This window comes from Pogona vitticeps, chromosome 6, assembly GCF_051106095.1.
Source record: "Pogona vitticeps strain Pit_001003342236 chromosome 6, PviZW2.1, whole genome shotgun sequence".
NCBI classification, from domain to species: domain Eukaryota; kingdom Metazoa; phylum Chordata; class Lepidosauria; order Squamata; family Agamidae; genus Pogona; species Pogona vitticeps.
The window spans coordinates 52,467,223-52,491,639 of NC_135788.1; the positions used below are offsets into that span (position 1 = coordinate 52,467,223).

The window sequence follows — 24,417 nt, forward strand, 5'->3', positions numbered from 1 at the left end:
ATGTCCAGGATGTCAATGTTTATTCTTGCCATCCCGTTTGACCACATCCAACTTATGAAGGTTCATAGATCTTACATTCCAGGTTCCTATGCAGTATTTTTCTTTGCAGCATGGGACTTTCCTTTCACTTCCAGGCACGTCCACAGCTGAGCATCCTTTCGGCTTTGGCCCAACCACATCATTAGCTCTGGAGCTAACTGTACTTGTCCTCTGCTCTTCCTCAGTAGCATGTTGGATGCCTTCCAACCTGAGGGGCTCATCTTCCAGCATCATATCGTTTAGCCTTTTGTTTCTGTTCATGGGGTTTTCTTGGCAAAGATACTGAAGTGACTTGCCAGTTCCTGCTCCAGGTGGATCACGTTTAGTCAGACCTTTCCACTATGACCTGTCCGTCTTGGGTGGCCCTGCACGACATAGCCCATAGCTTCTCTGAATTACTCAAGCCCCTTCGCCATGACAAGGCAGCAATCTGTGAAGGGTTGTTTTACTTGTGGTGGATATAAAAATTCCCCTATCAAACCAATGAAAAGTAGAAAGAAGGGTGAAGGATCCCTAAAGTTTATGCAACAGCTGATTTGAGTTGAAGCTGTGTATGGTGGGGATGCTGTTTGGCCCCTCTAGACATTCAGTAAACCAGGAGAAACAAAGCTTTTGTAAGTTTTGCATAGAGTTCTATAGGCCACATGCTGAGAATAAGCAAATTAAGAGCTTTAAAGATCAATTTTCAAATTAAGAGCTTCAAATAGCCATTTGCAAACTAAGGGGTATTTGAAAAGAAATAAAGAAAATAAAGCTCATTTGAGTACAAAATCCTTTTATGTATGGTCTTTAGAAAGCAGTCATGTCAAATAGAAGGTGAGAAAACCAAAGTTTTGAGAAAAGAGCTGTAGCTGCGAAAAGATACACTATAGAGCATGAGTGGACCATTTCTAAACATTCAACAATCTTTTTTTCTATGAAACTAACTGTCATGGCCCAGGCTTTTTCATAACAAAGAAAGCTAGATGTGCACATTTCTTTGAAAGAGTTCAAAGCAACAAATAAAAATATATAATATCGTCTTGTCTACATTCTGTTGAAACTACCTATCCACCTAAGAGTATTTCAGCTTTTTGTATGACAGAATATTTGCCCAAGCTCAGAGACTGGAAGTAGGATTCCAATCCATGTTCATACATATTTGCTAAGAAAATGTATTTGCTATGCTCACCTACTTCCAGAGATATGTATTTTGTACATGAGTATTCCTGTGTAATACCTAAAGTGAGAGGCAATTTAGACTTGATTCAAAGTCACATTCTCTTTATTCAAACTATAGACTTTAATTATGTGCATGTCCTCCTCAAGTGCAGATTCTCTTCCATTTTGTGGTTTCCTCCAATCAAAGTGATGTCTAAATTAGGATAACAATGAATTATTTAATATCCAAAACTACAGTCACTTAACTGAGATGTCAATTGTTTTTTTGAAATCAAACATTTCTGATTTCTCTGCTGAAGGTCCTAAGGCTTTCATGGCAACACTTTTCTCATTGGGAAGTTGCTGGGAGCCATAGGACAGGGGCGCAGCCTTTAATTATGGAAAATGGCGACTGAAGTGGTGATTTTAAATAAGTGGCCCTCCACAGCTTCCTGACAGAAAGGATTCTTGGGGCCTTCAGGGGGAAAATCAGAAATGTCTGATTTCTGAAAAACTGCTGTGGTTGATGATGTCATCCACCTTAAGTGGCATAACATATGGCAACAGGATTTTAGCCATTATAAATATTAGAGAGCTAATTTAATTCCTCCACCTCCATTACATGACTGCATAAATTTACAAATGTGAAATACTTCACCTATTTGCAGTAGGCATTCATGGTTTTAAAATAAGACTAAAGAAGACTTGTGATCTTAGAAAACAAACTGTGTAAGTTGCTATACATGACACCGAACTGGATGATGGTATTGACATCTTTGCTTGGTACTAGCCTTGGACTTTTAAATATTTATATAGACAGTGTTCAGCTAAAAAGAAACACTAATTCCAAAGCAAAGAACAAATACAGAAAGGGAGTCTACAAATTCCTATTGTTCAGAGTATCAAATAAAAGATCATCTTCTGATTTAATTGATCATTTTGCTATATCAAAAAGAAAAACTTGCTTGTGGAAAACATGTTTCAGCAATAGAAATGTGGATTATTTTTGTAGCCCTGCAATATATTTGTTGCACATTGAACATATATACATTGTGAAATCTGTATCGGGTCCTTTTTAATCTACAATTAGTCTAGTATATGAAATCTTGTAACCTTCTTCAAAAGACAGGAAGTCCTCTGATATTCATTAAGATGCAAGGTACAATTCCCAGCAAATTTAACATATGTAATTGGGACTGATTTGCCAGACTGGTTCGTTAAGAAAGATAGAATTCAAACAAGACACAGTATGTGAAAAAAGAAAGTTCTTGGAACTTTTTGATTGCTTTGAAGTTAAGCAATGCAAAATTTTGTTTAACAGGGATAAGTCAAGTCCTACTTCTTTGCTTTATCAATATTATAAACATCAACACTTTCATTTTTGGGTGCAGTAAATGAAGACGGTTCTTGACATCTTCCTTTTAGAAAGGCGTTCTCAACACGAAGTCCTTCAACTTCCTGTAAAGAAAGAATGAAATGCTTTATGTGACTAATCCTTCCTGGTGGGTCCGAAAGGGGGTGTCTGAAAGGATGGGTTTAAGTCAAGGGTGTTGGAAGGTCTTTCAGCCAGAGACGCCAATTCAATTTTAGAGTAATTCTCAGGAACTCCACTACAGTGGTTGAGTAGGGCTAAAAGCTTTATTTTGACTTAAATCTACTATTGTCAACAACAAAGCTTTAGGAGAGGCAAACTTCTACAATGGAAAAAAGCTGAAAAACTATCAAATGATAGTGTCATAACAGAGCATGGCAGTCTAGGGAATCAGAGGGTTAGACTGGATTCACAGGACAGCCAGATTCAGCCCCAGGGCTTCTCCTACCCAAGAAGGCAGGGATCACAATCACCATACTTTTGAACCAATGATGGTGATCCTGGGCTCCTTAACACAGTTCACTCTGTAAGTGAACCTATAGGCAGAGGGAAAAACCCTCAAAGAGCCCAACAAAGAATGGTAAAAATATGTTATAGCTGAGAGGAGTGCTAAAAAGTGAAGAGCCTTACCACCAACAGGAGAGTGTATTACTTTGGACATACTGTGCAAGGACCTTGTGACTCAGTGTCCTATTACTTTCTATGTCTTGTCTTACACACATTTAATCTTACCTCTATCAGTTTAGCATGTTCTTTCTTCAACTTTACAAGATACTGAATCTTCTGATTTACATTTTGGTGGCCAACCAGCTTCCCATTCTCCTCAGCAAGAGATTCAATCTGTTTCCTCAAAAGATACATCTCCTGTGTTACAAGAAAAGCACCAGAACATTACTGACTGTACATGAACACAGGATTAATCTACAGCTTGTGTGACAGAATACATTCTTGACTTTAAAAATAATATTTTACTATAGATGAAAGGACTCCAATGGGAAGAATTATATTTTTGTTCAGACTCTGGTGAGATTTACTCACCATGTCACCAATATCTGATTCCAAGTCCAATTACCTACTAACAGAGTTACGTACTTTTTCAGATTTTACTCTTTCTTCACACATTTCGTCCAGTTTTGATCTCATTTCTTCTTTCTCCTTGAATGTCTTTGACTCCAAACATTTTACTCGTTCCAGCTCTTGAACCATTTCCTGAAAGGCAATTGTTTTGCTTCCCAGTTCATTTCTGGTGTTTTCCAACCTACAGGGAGGAAATATATGTAGTGACATTAATTGTAAAACTGATACACCAAAATGCTTCTTGTTTGTTATTTGTAAATTCTATCACAGGTTCCTAAATTTTCCTGCAAGTACAAAATAGTGCATGGTGTGAGAACTGCATTATTCAAATACAATTAGACATGACTTAGCAACTACCTCACCTGATGTAATTTAAATGACTAATCTTTTTCAATGTTCCTTACAACAAACACAAGGGTTTGGATTAAACTGCTAGATTTAGCAATTAGAGGGACTAGCAACTGGATTTTGTCCTAGAAAGTTTACTTCATTCTTAAACTCTGAGTTGGGTCATTGAGGAAGAACCACCTCAGATGACCAGTGAAATAAACTCGACATCCCTAAATTTAAAGTGACATAGTATTTGTTAATTTAATTCCTTTCCAATACAGTTCAGTGCACACATACATGATTGCTTTGAATCAGTACAGTGGTGCCTTGAGTTATGAACTTAATCCGTATTGGAACGGTGGCCGTAAATCAAAGCAGCATTTCCCATAGGAATGCATTGAAAACCCATTAATCCATTCTGGCTGTTTTTTGTTCTTATGCCAAGGCATGGCTCATAAGGCGAAGCATTAGTTCCCATAGGAACTAATGCAAAGCCGGTTAATCTTTACTGTACCACTAGGGGGAGATTTTTTTCTTCTTCTTTTGACCTAAAATGAACTTAGGTCAAAAAAAGGGCAGGAAAGGGGGTTTTTTTGTTCGTAAGTCAAAGCTCCGTTCGTAACTCAAAGCAACATTCTGCATCCAGAGCTGCTCGTAAATCAAAACATTCATAGGTCAGGGCATTCATAAGTCAAAGCACCACTGTATTTTAGGTTATGTTATTATTTCACTGATTCTCCAGACATAATAGAAAACATTTCTTAACAGACACCACAAATGGTTGAGCACATGATGGCCACTTATGTGTGTGTCAGCTTAGAACTTTGATAGAAATAGTATCTTCTAATGATTCAGCTCTCTTTGAAAAGATGATGCTTAATGTACACATTGTGGCAAACTTAACGCACTAACAGGAGCGTGGTGGCACAGCGGGTTAAACCGCAGAAGCCTCTGTGCTGTAAGATCTGTAGATCTTCAGCTGTAAGATTGAATCCACGTGACGGAGTGAGCGCCCATCACTTGTCCCAGCTCCTGCCAACCTAGTGGTTCGAAAGCATGTAAATGCAAGTAGATACAGTGGTGCCCCGCATGATGACAATAATTCGTTCCACAGCAATCACTGTACAGCGAAAATGTCATCATACAAAAAAAAAAAAAATCCCCATTGGAATGCCTTCCAATGGGGAAATTACCTCATCGTCCAGTGAAAATCCTCCATAGGGAAGCCATTTTCTGAGCACTGATCAGCTGTTTTTAATGGCTATCTTCTGAAGCATGGGTTGGAAAACAGTGGGAAGCCATTTTGCAATGTTGTAAAAATCATCATATTATGAACAAACGATTCACGAAGCATGGACCTATTCCATGTCCAGCGTAAAAACCCATTGGAAACATCGTTTTGCGATCACTATAGCAATCGTAAAAAAGTCACTGTCCTGTGGTTTCGTCGTTCTGCAAGGTCATAATGTAGCAGGGCACCACTGTAAATAGGTACCACCTCAGTGGGAAGGTAACAGCGTTCTGTGTCTAAGTTGCACTGGCGACCACGGAAACTGTCTTCGGACAAATGCTGGCCCTATGGCTTGGAAATGAGGATGAGCACCGCCCCCTAGAGTCAAACACGACTGGACAAAAATTGTCAAGGGGAACCTTTACCTTTTAACCCACTAATGCTGAAATCATATTCACAACTTCTTTTAAAGTATGCATGTAATCATGCATAAAATTAGATTGTCGATTCTACAGAGCAGTGGTCCCCAACGTTTTTCGGACCACAGTTGAGGGGTGGGGTGCTCAGTGTGTGGACTGGTTGGGGCAGAGGCACCCCTGCACTCACGGGTGGGTGTGTCAGAGGGGTGTGTCACATTTACGGAGGGGCATGTCGCGCCTGTCCCTCAATACCCCCCTCCGTTCCCCACCCCCCCACAACTGGGCACCCACATTGGCAAGTCAACACTCATCTCCTCACCCTCTCCCCCTTCCTCCCCTCCGCCTGCGACACAACAAAACTCCCAACAGCATGAAAGGGGCCAAATGGACACTCAACTGCCCTCTGTCACCCTCCCCCCATGAGCGCTGCAACAACCTGCTGGGTCTCCAACACCCTCCACCTCTCCAACACCGGAGAAAAGAGGAGCCCAATGCACAACGGACACCCCAGCACCACCTCCGCCACCAGGCACAACACTCCCCTCCACGCCCGCCAACCAACCAAAACCACCACTTCCCTGGCCTCCAGTGAGAGCGAAGGAGAAAGGGACAGAACACAGTCTCCCCCCAAAAAGAGCTGCAAACACAAGCCTCAGAAAAGGAGGAAGAAAGAGGGAGGAAGGCGAGAGGGAAACACCCAACAAGCAGCACATCCTCAACCTACACACCATCCACATATTCAATTCCCCACAACGCTCCATCCCTTCCACAGAAACACTGGACGGGAGGAGACCGTCCAAAAGCAAATCTCATTGAAAAAAGGGGGGAGAAGGCAACAAGCCCGGCCCACCCCCCTCTACTCCCAATTCAATCCACTCTCCCTCCCTCCCTGTGAACACCAGAAACTCCTCAGTGCTGTGCTCCAACAGATCTCCTCCTCCCTCCCACCCCACCCAACCAGTGCCCCCAAAACAATTCTCCCTCAGAGAAACAGCTGCCCCAGTGCACCATGTGCCGACTCCCCTGCCACCCCATTGCCACCACTGCCTCCCCGTCCAATGCCTACACACCCAAAAAACCAAGCACTCGCCCCAAAACTGAAACCCCAAAGAAGGCCCCTGTTCCATCCCAACACCTTTCTTTCATAAAGAGGTCATCGCCCCAAAAACAGCTCACCCGCCCACCCCCCGAATCTCTCCTCTCGCCCCAGCCCGCCCCCTCACAAACAAACAAACAATAAAAAAGCCACGATCTGCCTCGGCATGAAGAGGAGGGAGGGAAAAAAACACACAGACACACAAACACGAGAGATCATCTCTGCAGAAAAAGCAAACCCACACAGCCTCCACACATTCCGGCAACGAACATACAAAGGAGAAAGCCAATTTCCCTCATCAGGGAGACACCCCTCCACAGCCTCCTCTCTCACCGGAATAGGTGTACTAGATGTCCAGATTATTGATTTAGATCAATCAGTCTTGAGAGTACTAAACAGGGTCGCCCTGAGGTGTGATATATGCCATCTGGGGGTAATCCCTGCATCTGCATGCAAGGATCAACTGCATGGCACCTAAAATGACCCTGTTTAGAATAATCAAAAATGTTCTTTGAGAAAGGATTCTCTCAAGATTGTTAAGCAGCTGGTTAACTGTCTCTTTGGTGAAGCTGATTAATAAGGAAAGTTTCCTTTCCACTTGGCTTTGGAGGGGAAGAGACAGGAAGTTTTGCTTGAAATGAAAACTCCCGCCCATTTGGGTGAGAGGAGAGATGATCCCTCACGCCCGTGTGTGTCTGCATGCCCCCCCATCCCCATCCCAAAGCGGAGGGCAGCTTCCCCATCATTTATCTATCTGTGAGAAGGCAAGCAGAAAGCGAGCCCGGCCCAGCCCCCCCTCCACTCCCAATCCAATCCTTTCTCCCTCCCTCCCCGCAAACACCATAAACTCCTCAGTGGTGTGCTGCAAGTGGACAAGACGGCTGCTCCCCCCCCCAAAAAAAAACAACAACACCAAACTGAGATGGAACAAAAGGTCCTCCCCGGGGGCCCAGCTTCCAAGCGAGCACCTGGCTATCCATGTGCAAAAGCGTTAGACAAAACGGCAGCGGCAGCAGCAGGGCAGTGAAGGGGCAGAGGAACCAGGATGCACAGGGCACCGAGGCGGCCATTTCTTTCTCTGCCCTGAGGGAGAACCGACCCCAGGGCACCGGTGGGGTGAAAGGCAAAAAAGAAGGGGGGAAAGCTACCACAACACAACACTGAGGAATCTCCAGCACTTGCAAGGAGGGAGGGAGAGCAGACCAGACCAAGAGTGGAAAGGGGATGGGCCGGGCCCGCCCTGTCCCCCCTCTCCTCCATGGGACCTGCCCTCAGTCTCCTCCCATCCAGCACCTCCATAGAAAGGGGGTGGAAAGCTGCAGGGGATAGATCACACAAACAGTGTGTGGGTTGGGAATGCTCTGCCTGCTGAGCACTCCCCCCCTTGCCTCTCCCTCCCCCTCCACCCCTCTGAAACCTGCATTCACAGCCCCCCTGGGGGGAGACCATGTTATGTTCCCCCCCCCACTGGAAGATGGGGAAACAGTGGCTCCAGTCAGGGGGGTGGGTGGGGTAAAAATGTCCTTTGTCACCTGGTGCTGCGATAGGCAAAAGGAGTGGGGAGGGGCGGAAAAGAGTGCCACACCTGGTGGCAGAGGCGACATTGGGGTGTCCACTGCACATCAAACTACCCTTTCTCCAGTGGCGAGGAGACGGAGGGCGCCAGAAACCCAGCAGGCCACCGCAGCGCTCATGAAGGGAGGGCGATGGAAAGCAGCCAAGCTTCCACCTGACCCCTCATGCCGCAAAGAGCTTCACCATGTCGCAAGCAGGAAGTAGAGCAGGAAGAGGGAGAAGGAAAAGGAAGAAATGAGTGCCAACCTGACAGCATGAATACCTGGGCCGCGGAAGGGACAAGGAATGGAGGGGGGCACCACTGAAAGACAAGCGCGACACCCCCGTGTGGGTGGGGGGGTGGAGTTCCATGTCCGCGGTCCAGGTCCAGGAAGCCCACCGGCACTGGGCTGCAGAGCAGGGGTTGATGATCCCTGCTATAGAGGCCCCACCATTTATTTGCCCTACAATCACACAAATACTCTTCATTTGACACATTTCTGCACATTTGTCTGAAGATAATGCATGTTTCCCTTAGAACAATGGTCCCCAACCTTGGGCCTCCAGATGTTCTTGGACTTCAACTCCCAGAAATCCTGGCCAGCAAAGGTGGTGGTGAAGGCTTCTGGGAGTTGTAGTCCAAGAACATCTGGAGGCCCAAGGTTGCGGACCACTGCTTAGAACACATAAAAATGTTCCTCCCAGCATACAGATACGTTCTTTTTACTGCTGTCATTGCAAGTTGCTTGTAACCTTCTTTATAGAATATTCCTGTATAAATGTTTGGCTTTAAAGCAACTTCAGATTATTTTTGCTTGTAAAATGCATTGTAAATTTCTATTTACAAGGCAATCTTGTGGCAAATATTATAGTTTTCTGCTGCCACCTGCTGACTGAAAGTGGGAACAAACTCACTGTGCTCAGAAAATGTGTTATTTATAATCTTCATATTTGGTGCTATGTAGGCTTATCTTTCCTGTAAGTGAACTGTTGACATAACACATACTTTAAATATACATCAGTGTCAGAGATATTGAATATTAAACTTACTCAGATCTGATTTTCTGCATTTCTTCCTTTACTTTATTCTGAAAAAGATGTGTCACATTATTGTGATAGTCTGAAGTTATACTAGCAGTGATACCGTGTTTCTCCGAAAATAAGACAGGGTCTTATATTAATTTTTGCTCCAAAAAAACGTATTAGGGCTTATTTTCAGGGGAGGTTTTATTTTACAGTCATGTCATCTTCTGGTTTATTTATTTATTTGATTTCTATCCCGCTCATCTGATCAAATCGACCACTCTGAGCGGCTTCCGTAAAAGTTTACAATGTACAATAACCCATAAAATTGCAAATTAAACAACAGCACATATAATAAAACAAATAATAAATAGAAGGAGAAAAGAAATTAAGTATTGACAGGAGGGAAGGCCTGAACATATAACCATGTTTTTGTAAGCATTAACACTTTGAAGTCGACGCGGAAACGGATGGGCAGCCAATGCAGCTTGGCCACGATTTTCTCACTCCGGTGAGGAGTCTGGCCGCCACATTCTGCAGCACCTGAAGTTTCCATGTCAGCTTCAAAGGGAGCCCCACGTAGAGCGCGTTATAGTGGTCTAATCTGGAGATTACGAGCGCATGTACTAAGGTACCCCGTGTCGAGGTAAGGACGCAGCCGGGCAATCCGCCAAAGGTGGAAAAAGGTGGTGCGGACGACCGACGCCACCTGCATTTCCATGGTGAGCGTCGGGTCCAGATGTACCCCCAGGCTGCGAACCCCACTCTTCGTGGCCAGGGCCACCCCCCCAAACGAGAGAGAGTCACCCAAGCCACCCACAACAGGGGCACCCACCCTCAGAACGTCCGTCTTGTCCGGGTTCAGCTGCAGCCCGTTCTCCTGCATCCATTGCAGTACAGCCTCCAGGCAGCGCTGAAGGGACAGGACAGCATCACCTGCAGTTGGAACAAAGGAGATGTAGAGCTGGGTGTCATCAGCATACTGATGACACAATGCTCCACACCTCCACACCCCCAGCGGCCTCATATAGATGTTGAACAGCATTGGGGAGATAATTGACCCCTGTGGAAATCCACATTTGAGGCTCCATGGGGCCGAAACACTCTCCCCAAGCTGGACTCTCTGGGGGCGGTCCGCCAAGAAGGAACGGAACCAGGCCAGAGCCAAGCCTCCGATACCCAGCTCGGAAAGCCTCCCCAGGAGGATACCGTGGTCGACGGTATCGAAGGCCGCTGAGATGTCGAGGAGGACCAACAGAGACGTCTTACCCCTGTCGGCCTCCCTCAACAAGTCATCGTACAGGGCGACCAATGCCGTCTCTGTGCCATGGCGCGGCCTGAAGCCCGACTGAAATGGATCCAGGGCATCTGTTTCCTCCAAGTGTGCCTGAAGTTGATCAGCCACCACCCTCTTGACCACTTTGCTCATGAAAGAAACGTTGGCGACGGGCCTATAATTGCCAATTTCGTCCGCCGCCAAACTAGGTTTCTTTCTTATGGGCCTAATGAGTGTCTCCTTAAGGGCAGAAGGAAATCTGCCCTCAAAGAGAGACCCATTTATTATTGCGGTGGCCCACTCTGTTGTTATCGGCCTGGCTGCTTTGATTAGCCAGGCCGGGCAAGGGTCCAAAGAGGAGGTGGTGGCTCAACAGCGACCAAGCACCCTGGCCACAGAGTCAGGCGTTACAGGCTGAAAGGTATCAAAAGTTACCGGACAAGGCGGAGTGCTGGACATCTCTGCATTTTCTGAAAGAGATGTGCTGTTTACAGGATTTGTTAGTTCTAGAAAACATATTGACTCTCCAGAGTAGCTTTTGAGGCATCAAGAGGAAGAGAGGTGTCAAAAGAGCATAGAACCGTTATTTGTCAACCCCTGTCCTATGATGAGAAGTGCTTTCATGAAACAAACATGTTTTTGGATCTAAGCTAACAAATATCAATATCAGTTTTATTTTTTTCTACATTAATTGCAAGAAATGTTACTAGAATAAAAGGCCACAAATACTGAAGATTTCGGCCAAAATGAAGACCATGAGCAATAACTGTGTACAAGATTACAGAGCTGCCATAAATAGTCCAAAATATGTAATACATTTACCATCCTTGATTCAGCCATTTCCTTTTCTCTCTCTCTCAGGTCTTGAATATTTGGATATTTTGCACCACTGCAAAAAACAAAACAAAAAACAAACAAAAAACCCATTATATAGCCAATTTATGTCCAAATATATTAATTCAATCTCATAATCTTTTACAACAAGGCCAGATAGTCCAGTATCAGGGATGTACACAGCAAAAACATTCATGTTTATATCATTTTGTGTTCTTTTGGAGGTGCCTCTTTTGTTTTTCATGTTTTTTTGCATGAAAAAACATGGAAAACATGAAAGGGACCACCTTTTCCAAGTCATTTCATTTCATGTTTCCCCATTCATGTTTTCTGATGCCGGTCCCAAAACATGGAAAAAAAGAGAGAATAACTTAAGGGAAAAAAAGGCGCTAGCAAAAAGCAGAGGCAAGGCAACACAAACTCAATCAACTCCAAAACCAGGCAACTATAGAAAAAGAAGTTACCTGTAACTCTGGTTCTTCAAGTGGTCCTCTGTGAATTCACACTAATGGGTTAATCTGCGCCTGAGCAGAGCAGCTTCGGAAGCTTCTATAGTTTAAGTACTTGGTGCCAGGACCGCCCACCTAGTCTATATCACTGCCCCTGGCACCCAGTGCCTCAATTCCATAGAACTGTCCGCCGCTGTACAGTATAACAACAGGTAGTCATGACATACAGCGGGGGGGGGGAATGTGTGAATTCACAGAGGACCACTCAAAGAACCGGAGTTACAAGTAAGTAACTTCTTTTTCTCCTTCGTGGCCTCTGTGAATGCACACTAATGGGTGACTAGCAAGCTGACTTACCAGGAAGGTGGGCATCATGACAGAACAGAAGCCAGTACAGCTCTTCCCACAGCAGCCTCTGCATTGGCCTGTACACTGAGGCGGCAGTGTGCTGCAAAGGTGAAGGGCGTAGACCAGATCGCAGCCTTGCAGACATCGGTGAGGTCAACACCCCGAAGGAAAGCTGTGGAAGAAGCAACTGCTCTGGTCAAGTGGGTTCATCAAGCTTATTTAAAGGTAAGATTGTAGAAAATCTAGGGAGGGAGGGTGGGTGCATGTGTGTGTGAGAGAGACTGACTTCCTGGGACTAGATGACTGAAGTGTGTAGCAATTGCATTTTTCTATTTCTCATCCTCAAAGCAGGCAAGAGTATCATAGTTTATTCCCCAAATCAGAATCTCTTGTCTCTCTGCTCCTGGTCCTGCTTTGACTCCAACACCAAACAAAAGGTCTTACAAGCAAAGACTGTGGCTTTCTTTATTGAGTCAATCCATCTCACGTGCATCCTATTTTCCTACTGTATAGCATTTTTTCCTGCATTGCTGCCTTTTCCATTGAGCTTGTCTTCTCATGATGCCATTGTACGCTTTGTTTGCTTATTTTAGCTTCTAGTGGGAGTCCATACTTAGTTTGCTTTCCTTATCTCTCTGACAAGTCATTCTATCTGTAAAACTGTTTTCCAACACTACATTTCAAGTAAGTGAAATGTTTGTATACACTTTATGTAGTGTATAAAATGTGTATTAAAAGTCTGCACCTCTATGTATAGCAGGTTTTCTGAGGATGGTTTACTTTGGAGGAAACAAGTCCAGGATTTCAATGTACTTAATAAGCTTTATAAATGTTGTAGTTTAGTTGTTAAGTCGTGTCCTACTCTTCGTGACCCCATGGACCAGAGCACGCCAGGCCCTCCTATCTTACACGGCCTCCCGGAGTTTGGTCAAAAATGTTGGTAGCTTCGATGACACTGTCCAACTATCTCATCCTCTGTCGTCCCCTTCTCCTCTTGCCCTCACACTTTCCCAACATCAGGGTCATTTCCAGGGAGTTTTCTTTTCTCATGAGAGGGCCAAAGTATTGGATCTATCCTTCCAGTGAGCACTCAGGGTTGATTTCCTTCAGAATGAATAGGTTTGTTCTTCTTGCAGTCCAGCACCACAATTCAAAAGCATAAATTCTTCGGCAGTCAGCCTTCTTTATGGTCCAGCTCTCACTTCCATACATCACTACTGGAAAAACCATAGCTTTGACTATGCAGACCTTTGTCGGCGAGGTGATATATCTTATTTTTAAGATGCTGTCTAGGTTTCTGATTACTTTCCTCCCAAGAAGCCGGTGTCTTTTAATTTTGTGTCTGCTGTCACCATCTGCAGTGATTATGGAGCCCAAGAAGGTAAAATATGTCTCTGCCTCCATATCTTCTCCTTTTATTTGCCAGGACGTGATGGGACCAGTGGCCACAATCTTAGTTTTTTTTTGATGTTGAGCTTCAGACCATTTTTTGCGCTCTCCTCTTTCATCCTCATTATGAGGTTCTTTATTTCCTCCTCACTTTCTGCCATGAGAGTGGGATCATCTGCATATCTGAGGTTGTTGATATTTCTTCTGGCAATATTAATTTTGGCTTTGGATTCATCCAGTCCAGCCTTTCGCATGATGTATTCTGCATATAAGTTAAATAAGCCAGGGGACAATATACAGCCTTGTTGTACTCCTTTCCCAATTTTGAACCAATCAGTTGTTCCATATCCAGTTCTAACTCTTGCTTCCTATCCCACATATAGATTTCTCAGGAGATAGATAAGGTGGTCAGGCACTCCCATTTCTTTAAGGAGAAAGAAACTTGCCATAGTTTGTTGTGGTCCACACAGTCAAAGGCTTTGGCGTAGTCAATGAAGCAGAAGTAGATGTTTTTCTGGAACTCTCTAGCTTTGGAATTGGGATGTAGACTGATCTTTTTCAATTACTGTATCTGGCCACTGCTGAGTTTTCCATGTCACTTAGGGTGGGTGACATGACCTTTAGCCTGGTTTGTTCCTTTTAGCACACCACACACAGAATGATGAAAGTGGTAGGAAACACACACCCAACTTGGAAGTCTCTAGCAAACACCCCATTGCTAGCACCACTCTGGCAGCCACTGATGATGATTAAATCATCTGCGAGGTAGCAAAAAATGTAATGCAACTTGCTAGGCACGTTGGACACCTTAGTACTCCCTATACCACCCCATGGCTAGTGTGCACTGCGTTCCAGGAAAAATAGTGCACATTTTTATTAAATCTGGTGCATCCTGCTAGTTCACTACACAGCCTGTGTAGATTAAATAAGATTTTGAATTCAAATAATGTATCATTTCCTTCCTTTCAAATCAAGGGTGTAATGTCGGTGTATATAAAAATTTTTTTTGGGGGGGTAAAAGGTAAAAAAATTCCCTGACCCCTGCTTTAGAGTGTCCTTGAAATGACACAAATAGTCTTTGAGAAGAACGAAAGGACTCAGTCCTGGAAATGTAGTAGGCCAAAGCCCTTTTGACATCCAGGGAATGGAGTGATATTTCCAAATTAGTTGTAGGGTTCGGAAAAAAGGTAGCTAAGACCACTGGCTGATTTAGGTGGAAAGATGTTGCCACCTTTGGGAGAAAGGAGACATCTGGAAACAGAGTGATTTTGTCAGGGTGAAACTGTATAAAAGGTGGGTCCACCTGCAGCATCGTGAGTTCACTCACATGCCTTGTCGAAGTGACAGCGAGTAGAAAGACTGTCTTGAAGGTAAGTAGTCTCAATGACGTGGAAGGGAGAGGCTTGAATGGAGGAGATATCAACTTATGGAGAACCAGCTGAAGAGACCAGTGTGGCATGGGTGGCTTGTATGCCGGACGCATCTTGGGGAGACCCTTCAGGAACTGTTTCAACATTGGATGTTGAAACAACTTGGCTGCATAAGAAAGAGCGGCTGATAAGCAACTATTGCGGAAATGTAGACTTTAAGCATAATATGATAACCCACGCTGGAAAAGAAGGAGGAGAAACTTCAGAAGAGTGTCCAGTGCTGTAGGGCACATAGGTAAGTTGTGTCTGGCAGCAAAGTCAAAGAGAGATGTTCACTTTCGCGCAAAGGTAGCCAGAGTAGAAGATCTACAGGCACGGCTAAGGACATCCTCTATCAAAGGTCCAGCCTCCAAGCTGTGAGATGCAGGGAATTCAGATGGAGTGTCCTGCTATTGTGGAGGGAGAGCAGATGAGGGAGGTTCGGGAGTCGAAAGTGATCCACGGCCAACTGAAGTGGGAGGGGCAAACCAGGCTTGGCGAGGCCACCAGGGAGCGATGAAGATGGCATTCACCCCGTCCTGGCGGATCTTGATGATCACCTTCTGGATCAGAGGGATGGGAGGAAACATGTACCGAAGACCTTCTGTCCAAGGGACCATGAACGCATCCCTCTCTGAGAAGCTCCCTGCTGCACCCCGGGAACAGTACCTGACACATTTGCTGTTCGTAGCAGAAGCAAACACATCCAGGCATGGCGTGCCCCACCTCTGGCAGAGGGAGTGGAAGACTGTATCATCCAGAGACCACTTGTGAGTGCAGTTCTGGGATCGACTCAGACAATCTGCAAGGAGGTTGTCGGTGGAAGCTACACGTACCACAATCAGGAAGATGTGGCATTCGTAGCACCACTCCCAGACTTGGATTGTGAGATGCAGAAGCCGTTGGGAGTGTGTACCTCCTTGCTTGTTCAGATAACACACGACTGTGATGTTGTCGGATGCCAACTGTGCCACTTTCCCCGTGAGGAGATGCTCGAATGCCTGAAGAGCCTTGAAAACAGCCAAGAGTTCCAGAACATTGATGTGAAGACAGGCTTCTTCTGGAGTCCAGTGACCATTTGCTGTCAAATCCAGGATGTGTGCTGGCATCTGTGGTGAGCTGGATCGATGGCTGCAGAGGGCCGAAGGGTTTGCCCCCAAGGAGATTCGAGTGGAGGAATCACCAGGTCAGCTGCTCTGCCAGCTCCTCTGAAAGTGTAAGAGTCTTGGAGGGTTGATCAATGAGAGGGTTGAACAACACCAGGTACCATGCCTGAAGGGAACGCATCTTCAGCCTGGCATATTGAATGACTGCCATGGTGGAGGCAATGAGGCCTAACAGCTGCTGAACCAACAAAGCTTGGACTCTTGCCCCTGCAGTGAAGTGAGGAAGCAGCTCCTATATCTTCAGAATGCGGCTTTCTGGAATGAAGGCACGGCCTGAGACCGCATCCAGGACACCCCTGATGTAGGTTAAATTCTGGGTGGGAGTCAGAGTGGACTTTTCTTGGTTGACCTGTAAACCAAGTTCAGAGAGGAACGACAGAGTAAAGGTTACATGCTGTGACAAAACTTCAGGAAATGACCCTACTAGCAACCAATCATCAAGTTAGGGGAAGACTGTGATGCCCTGCAAACGCTGGTAAGCAGCCACCAGAGCCAGACACTTCGTAAACACTCTTGGTGAGGTAGACAACCCGAATGGGAGAGCCTTGAACTCATATATTACACCATCCAGTGAGAAGCGAAGAAATCGATGGTACTCAGGATGGATACTGATGTGAACGTACATGACCTTGAGGTCAACAAGAACAAACCAGTCTCCCTGTTTGAACATCTGGATAGTACCATTGAGGGAGACCATGCAAAAACCTTAAGGCGTAATGTAAAAATTCAAGGCTCTGAGATCAAGGATAGGTCGAAGTCCACCATCTTTCTTAGGTATAATAAAGTAGTGCGAGAAAAGACTGCTTGAGATGTCAGGATTTTCCACCAAGACAATGGCATCCTTAGAGAGTAGCTTGTCTACCTCCTCACACAAAACAGGTGAACTGTCTGTATTTCTAATGAAACCTGTGCAAGGTGTGGAGTTGAACTCAATTGCATAACCAGTGGCAATTATGGTGAGAACCCAAGAGTCAGAGGTGACTGACCTCCAGGCATCAAAAAATTATTGGGCTAGTCTAATGAATCAATGGTGAATCTTCCTATGAATCAACGGTGCCAGCAGCCGCAGAAGGCTAAACCGACTGCTTGTCCTTACGGTCCTGGCAATGAATTTGCTGGCGTTGCCTCTGCCTACCAGCCTGTTGTCGGGACTGACCTTGAGGTCACCTGTTGTGATCTGAAGTGGTTGTAGTACAGTCTTGAAGAATAGGAATGCCTCCAGGAGCCCCGAGATGCTGGTTGGGAGGAGAAGGACTTGGCTGTCTTTCTATGTTTCAGAAGACTTTCAAGGATCTCATCCATTTTGGGGTTGAAGAGGCCCAAACCATCGAACAGGAGATCTTCATTTCTACTCCTCACATCCTCAGCAATGGATGCAGATCTTAACGAAGTGTGTCTACATAGTGCAATCGCAGAAGCCAGTTGCTTTGAAGAGGCATCCACCACATGCCTGGCTGCAACCCTCTCCTGGCGTGCCAGCGACATGGCCTCCTGATGATTAGCTAGACAGGCTGCTTTGATATCTTCTGGTGCCGCATGCAATGCAGGGAGAACTGCATTTCACAGGTGCCTGTGATAGGCACCCATGGCCGCCAGGTAATTTGCTACTCTCAGGACAAAGGTAGCAAGTGTATAGGACCTGCGCCCCAACAAGTCCAGTTTCTATCCTTCCTTATCTAAAGGAGAGGCTGAATACCTAGTATGAGAGCGATACTGCGTAGCATCCACCACCAGTGAATTTGGAAGTGGATGCTTTGCAAGAAACTCTGTACCTCCACCATGGATCTTATATAAGTTCTCAACTCTTCTCGGAATCTGTTGGGAAGTGGAGGGTTTATCCCAAGATTCTTTGGCCAAACTCAAAAGTGAAGGGATAAAGGCCAACTTCAGTGGGGCCAACTGGTCTTTGCTGATGTCGTCATACACCTTGCCCATCTGCTGTAGCTCTGGCTGAACTACAGCCAAATCCAGAACCTCGGCTATGTGCTCAATAAGCTGCGCATAGGACGTATAGTCTTCAGAAGAAGATGGAGGGTGACTCCCGATGGTCGCCGAAGCTGAGGTGGCAGCATCAATTGGTGATTCACCCCTGATCTCACTCTCATCTTCACTAGATTCCAAGTCGGGCTTGGCCTCGCGGTCCGATGTTGGTGATTGACCCTGAGGGAACTCCAATTCTGACTCAAAGTTCAGAAGATCCTCAAGAAAGTCCTTCTGTCGAGCTCAAGGTGGAATGGGAGAGGCAGCTCTGTATAAAGCTTGTTCTATTAGGCGTCAGTGCTCCTGTGTAGGGTCCAATGTTAAATGACCAGACATGACTGACCTAGGCTGTTCCCTTGCCGGAGGTCGAGAAGGGGGTCCAGCCGGATGGTGAAAGCAAGAGCCCGCGTACAGCTGGAACCTTTGAAACTGCTCGCAGAACAATTGCCACTGTTTAAAAGCAAAGAATGTGGCAGGCTCGAACGCCAAGAAGGCAGGCTGTTGAGGCCGAAGGTCCTCAGCGGGAAACCACGGGAATCTTCCCATGAAGGCACCTCCGGGTGAGCTCAAACAGGTTTGGGCTCGAGGTGCCTGGTTTTCCTCTTCTTCTTCTGCAGCATCACAACAGGCACCGGCGAAACAGGGACCAGGGTTTCTGATCTGGGGGGTGGAGAATCCCGCGGTGAGCCAGAGATCTGGCTAGGATGAGGAAAGAGGGGCGCCACCATCCTGGACAGAGGAATCACCTCATCCTCCAAAGCCTCGAGCTTGATGGGCTCGGATAAAAGTGCCGGTGTCACTGGAACCACTGGGGGCGCAGGCCTCTTCTTTTTCTTAGACTGGCTCGGGCTCAAGGGAGGCTTTGCCACTGCAGCGGAGGCTGTCGACCTCGAGGATGACGATATTCCGGTCTCTTGGGCTGCGGTGGAGAGCACCCGGAAACAGAGGAAGCCTCAGACAGCAGTGGTCTTAGGGGGCCCATGGCAGGCGGGTCAAGGGACTTTGACCACAAGAACGGCATCAGCCTGTCTGGCCTGCGCTTCAGGGCAGGCTTGGTAAAGGCCCTGTAGTGAACGCATGAGGCCAGCTGATGCCCCTCCCCCAAACAAAACAGGCACTTCGAATGGCTGTCTTTGGAAGGATCTTTCGAGTTGCAGGCCATGCAGTGCTTGAACGGTATTTTAGAGGCCATACATGCCTCAAAACTCAGTTTTATGCTTTAATTCCAACTCACAAGACAAAAGAGCTAACATTCCGGTCTGAAAATCAAACGAGGGAGGTCCAGTCCGAACTTTTTAAGGGAACAAGCGAGACAAGAGACACTCTGAACGATGCTGCTACAGTGGCCACAGGAAATGGAACTGAGGCACTGGGTGCCAGGGGCAGTGATATAGCCTAGGTGTGAGGTCCTGTCACCAAGTACTTAATGTTATAGACGCTTCCGAGGCTGCTCTGCTCAGGCGCAGATTAACCCATTAGTGTGCATTCATAGAGGCCACGAAGGAGAACCAACCACCACTACCAAAGAGTCCAAATAACAAACTAAAAAATATACACTTTTAACAGAATAAATACACAGTAAATTAGCCTATTAGCAATTTTTTAAAAATCAAATGGAGAAAGCATGGAGAAAATAACAAGATAAAGAGCACACATATAGACCACTCTCCCAAAACCCAATAAAAGCAAGCAAGCCAACAGAGACAAAAAGAACAAAGCCCCTCCCAAACCCAAATGACTAGAATATGGAGATTGCCACCCCATTGTTTCCCTTCTTCTCTTTGAGTCCATTGTAGCAGTAGACAGCAGCAAAAATAATCCCCATAGACACTGAGAAAAATCCCCCCCAAGAAAACAAAAAGAGGAAAGGATCCAGCTTGCACAGAAAAGCAGGCGCTTGCCAGGTAGGAAAACACCACAAGATGGAAGGTGCCAGGAGCCTGAATGAAGCAAAACCAAGAGAGAGTTGTAATAGAACTTTTTTTTGTGGGCTCCACCAATCCAGGCCCATTTACAGTTTCAAAATTCCCAATCACCCCCATCCTGAATATTCTGATTGGTTGTTGACAGCAGCCCTTAAAAGGCTGTTGGCTGAAACATTTCCTGGGTGACGTGGCAGGCAAAGGGAGAAAGGTTACCCAAAAGAGGGAAACACAAAAGAACACAATTTGCCTGTGAGGCAGGGCAGTGTGTGCACAGTGCTATGTTCCTAGTTATTCACACTGTGCTCCTTTGTATACTTTGTAAATGCTGGTTTGTGGGTCAGCCCTGCTGGAGTGATAGTAGCTTGTCACCTAAAAGAACAAAGCCAAAGCTGTAAAGCGGAACAGTCCCTCTAGTAACTGAGCCATATTCTTTGCCTCCATTGATTCTTCTTTGAAAACTGTTGACATATAGAAAAAGCTATGTCATGTCCTTGAAGGTCTTGAATATCTGGATATTTTGTACCACTGCCAGAAATCCATTTATACAGCTCATTTATGTCCAAAGATATTAAAGGAATCTCATAATCTTTTATAACACACCTTTCAGATAGGCCAGTATTAGGGATGTTTGAAAAGCCACTTATGGTATGGGGAGGCTTTGTACGAATCGCTGGTGTTTAAAATTCTGTGCTCTAATTCTGTAGAACAAGACTTCTCTTGAGTTAGTACTGTGAGAGCCATCTTATTGCATAACATTGTTTTGTACCTTGTCCTCCTTCCTCTTCTGGCTTCCTCAAGTTGGCTCTGCAGATTTCTGTTATTTTCCATTAATACCTGCATTTCCAGACGAGTGTTTTCCAGTTTGCACAGCTGAGTCTAGACAAAAGAAGAGAGTATTATCTCACTGATTTACAAACAAGCATTTCAAAACTGTTCTGCAAGTAGTCTTGGTTAAACTTGCAAGCTTTTGTGCAAAACGTATTTATTTAAAATATTTATCTCCCACCTTTCTCCTAAAAAGGATCTAAGGCAGCTTACAGTATTAAAAATATTAAAAGTTTACAAATCAGATTATAACAATATTTAAAAAGAATTGACCAAATATAATATTAAAACAGGAGGTAAAACAGTACTAAAAACAACAAAAGCAACAAAAATGTGCCAAAATCTTTTTCGGGGGTTTAAAAGAATTGATGTGAAACCAATTTATTATCAAATGTTTGCCCAATGGACTTGCTTGTTTCTTCTTCGTCTCCCCATTTATTTAAAAATTTCAAACAAGATGAGAAAAATCATATTTTAAAATGGCAGCAAACAGACACTATAGTAACCTCCAAATGATGAAACTAGATATACAAACTGCCTGAATCATTTACCTTTAGTCTTAGAATTTCATTATTTTTAGCATCTCTTTCTTCATTTAACTCTGATACAAGATGTTCCAAAGTAAATACAGATGCTCTTTGATCTGCTATCTCCTGTTCGTGTGTCTCCAGCAGCTTTGCCAGATTTTTGTCAAAATTGGGTGGAGTTTGGGGAGTCTATTAAGCAAACACAGAAAAATACAAATAGCTGAACAGGACATTGCTTTGAATCTCTCTCAGTTAGTCTTTAAGGTATGACCATTTTTTTGTTGTCTTTTTTATTTTTATTTTTGTTTTGCTTCTTGTCTGATCTTTCACAGACCAACAGATCTATTGCTTGGAATACTTAAGCATGTACTTAAGCATGTGATGGAAGCAACTGTATTATAAAGCAATGAACTTAAAAAAAATACCTGTGGAAGTGCTACAGCAGAGGATTCCATGACACAGTCTATTTGACGCATTTTAGATTCATATTCAGTTCTCTTGTTTTCCAATTCTTCTGTCTTTTTCTTCAGCTATATAAAATGTCAACAGATTAAAAGGGCAACAGTCAATTGCCAGAACATAGCCTAGGCTAGTGCTTTGCACTCACAAAATGTATAAACAGATGAACTTGGATTAAATTATTCTTCCAGCTGATTATTTCCTATCTTGAAAGTCTTCGGCCTAACTTCTTGTGACAGTTAAAGCTATATACATTTATACTCTAGCTGTGGATCTGGTATTATGTACTGTATTTTTGTCTCTATTCAAGCAGTCCATACCACGATGCCAGGTTACTATTGTTGGGGATGTGGTGTGGAAGGATGAACCACACATTACCAAGCCAGTACAGCAAAGCTCTGCAAGCAGCATCAATTTCCATGTCTGTTACTTATTTTCTGTTTGCAATACATGGGCTGCCCTCATGTAGCACTGCTGAGAGAACTGCACTGCTTCAAATCCAGAGTAAGGGATCAGCAGGACACAAAGGAAAAAACAAACCTGTCTGCCAGTTCAGTAGTCAATTGAACAGGAAAGGGTGCAAAGAACACTCTCATTTCTCTCTCTCATGTACCCTCACTTTTAATGTCATTAAAAATGTATACATATTCCCAAATCTCCATTCTGATATGCAACTGAAATGTGCATGTTATAAAAGCATGCTGATTCCAAAGATTGAAAGCAGCTGTTTGTTGTTTTGTGCCATTGTATTATAATGTCAATCCAATGAATTAATGATCTCCTATCACTGAGGTCCTAAGGAAAAGGTTACATCATTAACCGCCCTCCTCTGGTCCTGTAAACTAAAGGCCGTCGCTTCTTTCCTCCTTTATCAATTCCATCTCATGTTCATTCTTCCCTGCTGCTTTCATCTTTTCCTCACCGGGTCTTTTCCAGTGAGCCTTGCCTCCTCATTTGACTTCAATGTGAGTATGGTACTCTCCGTTTAGTCAGTTTAGCTTTTTGCAGTAGATCAGACTTTGATCTAGAATTCATCTGTCTTTCCTGCATTGCTGCCATCAGTATGAATTATCCTGGTCTCTGACAACACATCTCTACTATTAAGGATCTTTCATATTCCTTCATGGCTACGTTTCAAAGTCTCAGTCTTCTTCTGATGTTTTGGCTGCAGCAGTTACAACTATCCTCAAATAAAATGATGAGCAGAAAGTTTGGCTTTCACAAAAATGGAAGGGTGTCTAGCCCGTTGTTGTGGCATAAATTAGTGCACAAGGCCACACATCACAAGCATGTGTGTCTTAGTTGTTCAGTTAATGGTCCAGAAGAAGGTTCTCTACTTCCTTTATTGACAAAGAATAAAGGAACTATGCAAAAGAAGATACAGTAACCACATATAGGAAATTCTGGACACAACTTGAATTAGTGTTTTATCCACTGGCTAAAATCTTAGTGGATGTTGAGATATGTACGAGAGGAATCACAAAAGATGCTACAGCAATTGATAAAGTTTGCTAGGTGCATGTCAGATACATTCTAGGCAAGTGACTGGGTGCACTATCAGGCAAATTACTGACATACGAATAGCACCTCATCAATTAGCCAGAGCAACTTTAGCAACTTCAGCAATTGCTCTTGTATGAATAACTAATAGCATTTACAGTAAGTAAGTAAGCAAACATATCACTAATTTGCTATAGATTCAATGTCAAACTATGGCTTTTCAGTACATGCACAAACATTGGTTCATGCACTCTCCCCCTCTTCTTCCATCATTATTATCAGGAACAGGAAAAAATGTTGCTTTCCCCCCAATTACTTGAAGTTTAGTGTTAGATCTAAACTATAAATTATAATTTACTGGAAACAAGCCAACTTCATAAACCATAGTTTGATGTTCACTACTCAAGACCAAACACAAACTGCCAAAATTCAGATATAACAATAAACAACTTAAAATGGAAGTAAAAGCTACTGATTTTCTCACAATTGCACTGGAGAAGACAAGCAGGAGAAGCTGATAAGCCAAAGGTTCATTCACAGAACATCTGAATGCAGCCACTCTTATATTACAAAAGTACCCAATCTGGATCAGTATAAGATAATGAGACTCCTTTCTTTTCTACATGTAGAAGAAAATGTGAGAGCTATCTGCTTGCTGTAGCAATCAGCCCCACCCTCACCTGTCCATCACAGCTGAACAGTGAAGAAGGGGCCTATGAGTGGACAGAAGGCGGAGCTAAAGGGGGAGGGGCCTGGATATAAAGACTGGTGTACGGAGTATGAGGAGAGATTCTGGTAGTGAGAGATAGTGTGAAACTTAAAAGTGAATTAAGAGTGAATTAGAGCTCTAGGAGAACAATGAATAGAATAGAGAGTTAAAAGAGGTTTATAATTATAGCAGTTTTGATTCAAATACTAGTTATTATCAACCTGTGATTTACTTGTTGAATATTTATCATATATTAACTTCCCTGATCTAATAAATGACTTACATTTTAAAAGCACACGTCTCCATGATTAAACGATATTAAAGCAGTAATACCTGGTGG

The 24,417-nt window shown here is 44.2% G+C and overlaps 1 protein-coding gene across 2 annotated transcripts in view; it reads right to left on the bottom strand.

Annotated features, from left to right (window-relative positions):
• Positions 1-797: 797 nt before the first annotated feature.
• Positions 798-24,417, bottom strand: part of KIF15 (kinesin family member 15) — a 76,821-nt gene continuing 53,201 nt past the window's right edge. Inside the window, exons 28-35 of one of the 2 annotated variants that reach the window (XM_073003526.2) lie at positions 21,835-21,939; positions 21,434-21,598; positions 20,824-20,933; positions 11,380-11,446; positions 9,309-9,346; positions 3,644-3,809; positions 3,284-3,415; positions 798-2,637 (exon numbers count right to left, since the gene is read on the bottom strand). In XM_073003526.2, coding sequence (XP_072859627.2) covers positions 2,515-2,637; positions 3,284-3,415; positions 3,644-3,809; positions 9,309-9,346; positions 11,380-11,446; positions 20,824-20,933; positions 21,434-21,598; positions 21,835-21,939 — 906 coding nt within the window. In that variant the 3' untranslated portion in view covers positions 798-2,514. Of the gene's footprint in view, positions 2,638-3,283; positions 3,416-3,643; positions 3,810-9,308; positions 9,347-11,379; positions 11,447-20,657; positions 20,934-21,433; positions 21,599-21,834; positions 21,940-24,417 lie in introns of those variants that run through there. The other variant, XM_078377375.1, reaches the window with a different exon arrangement.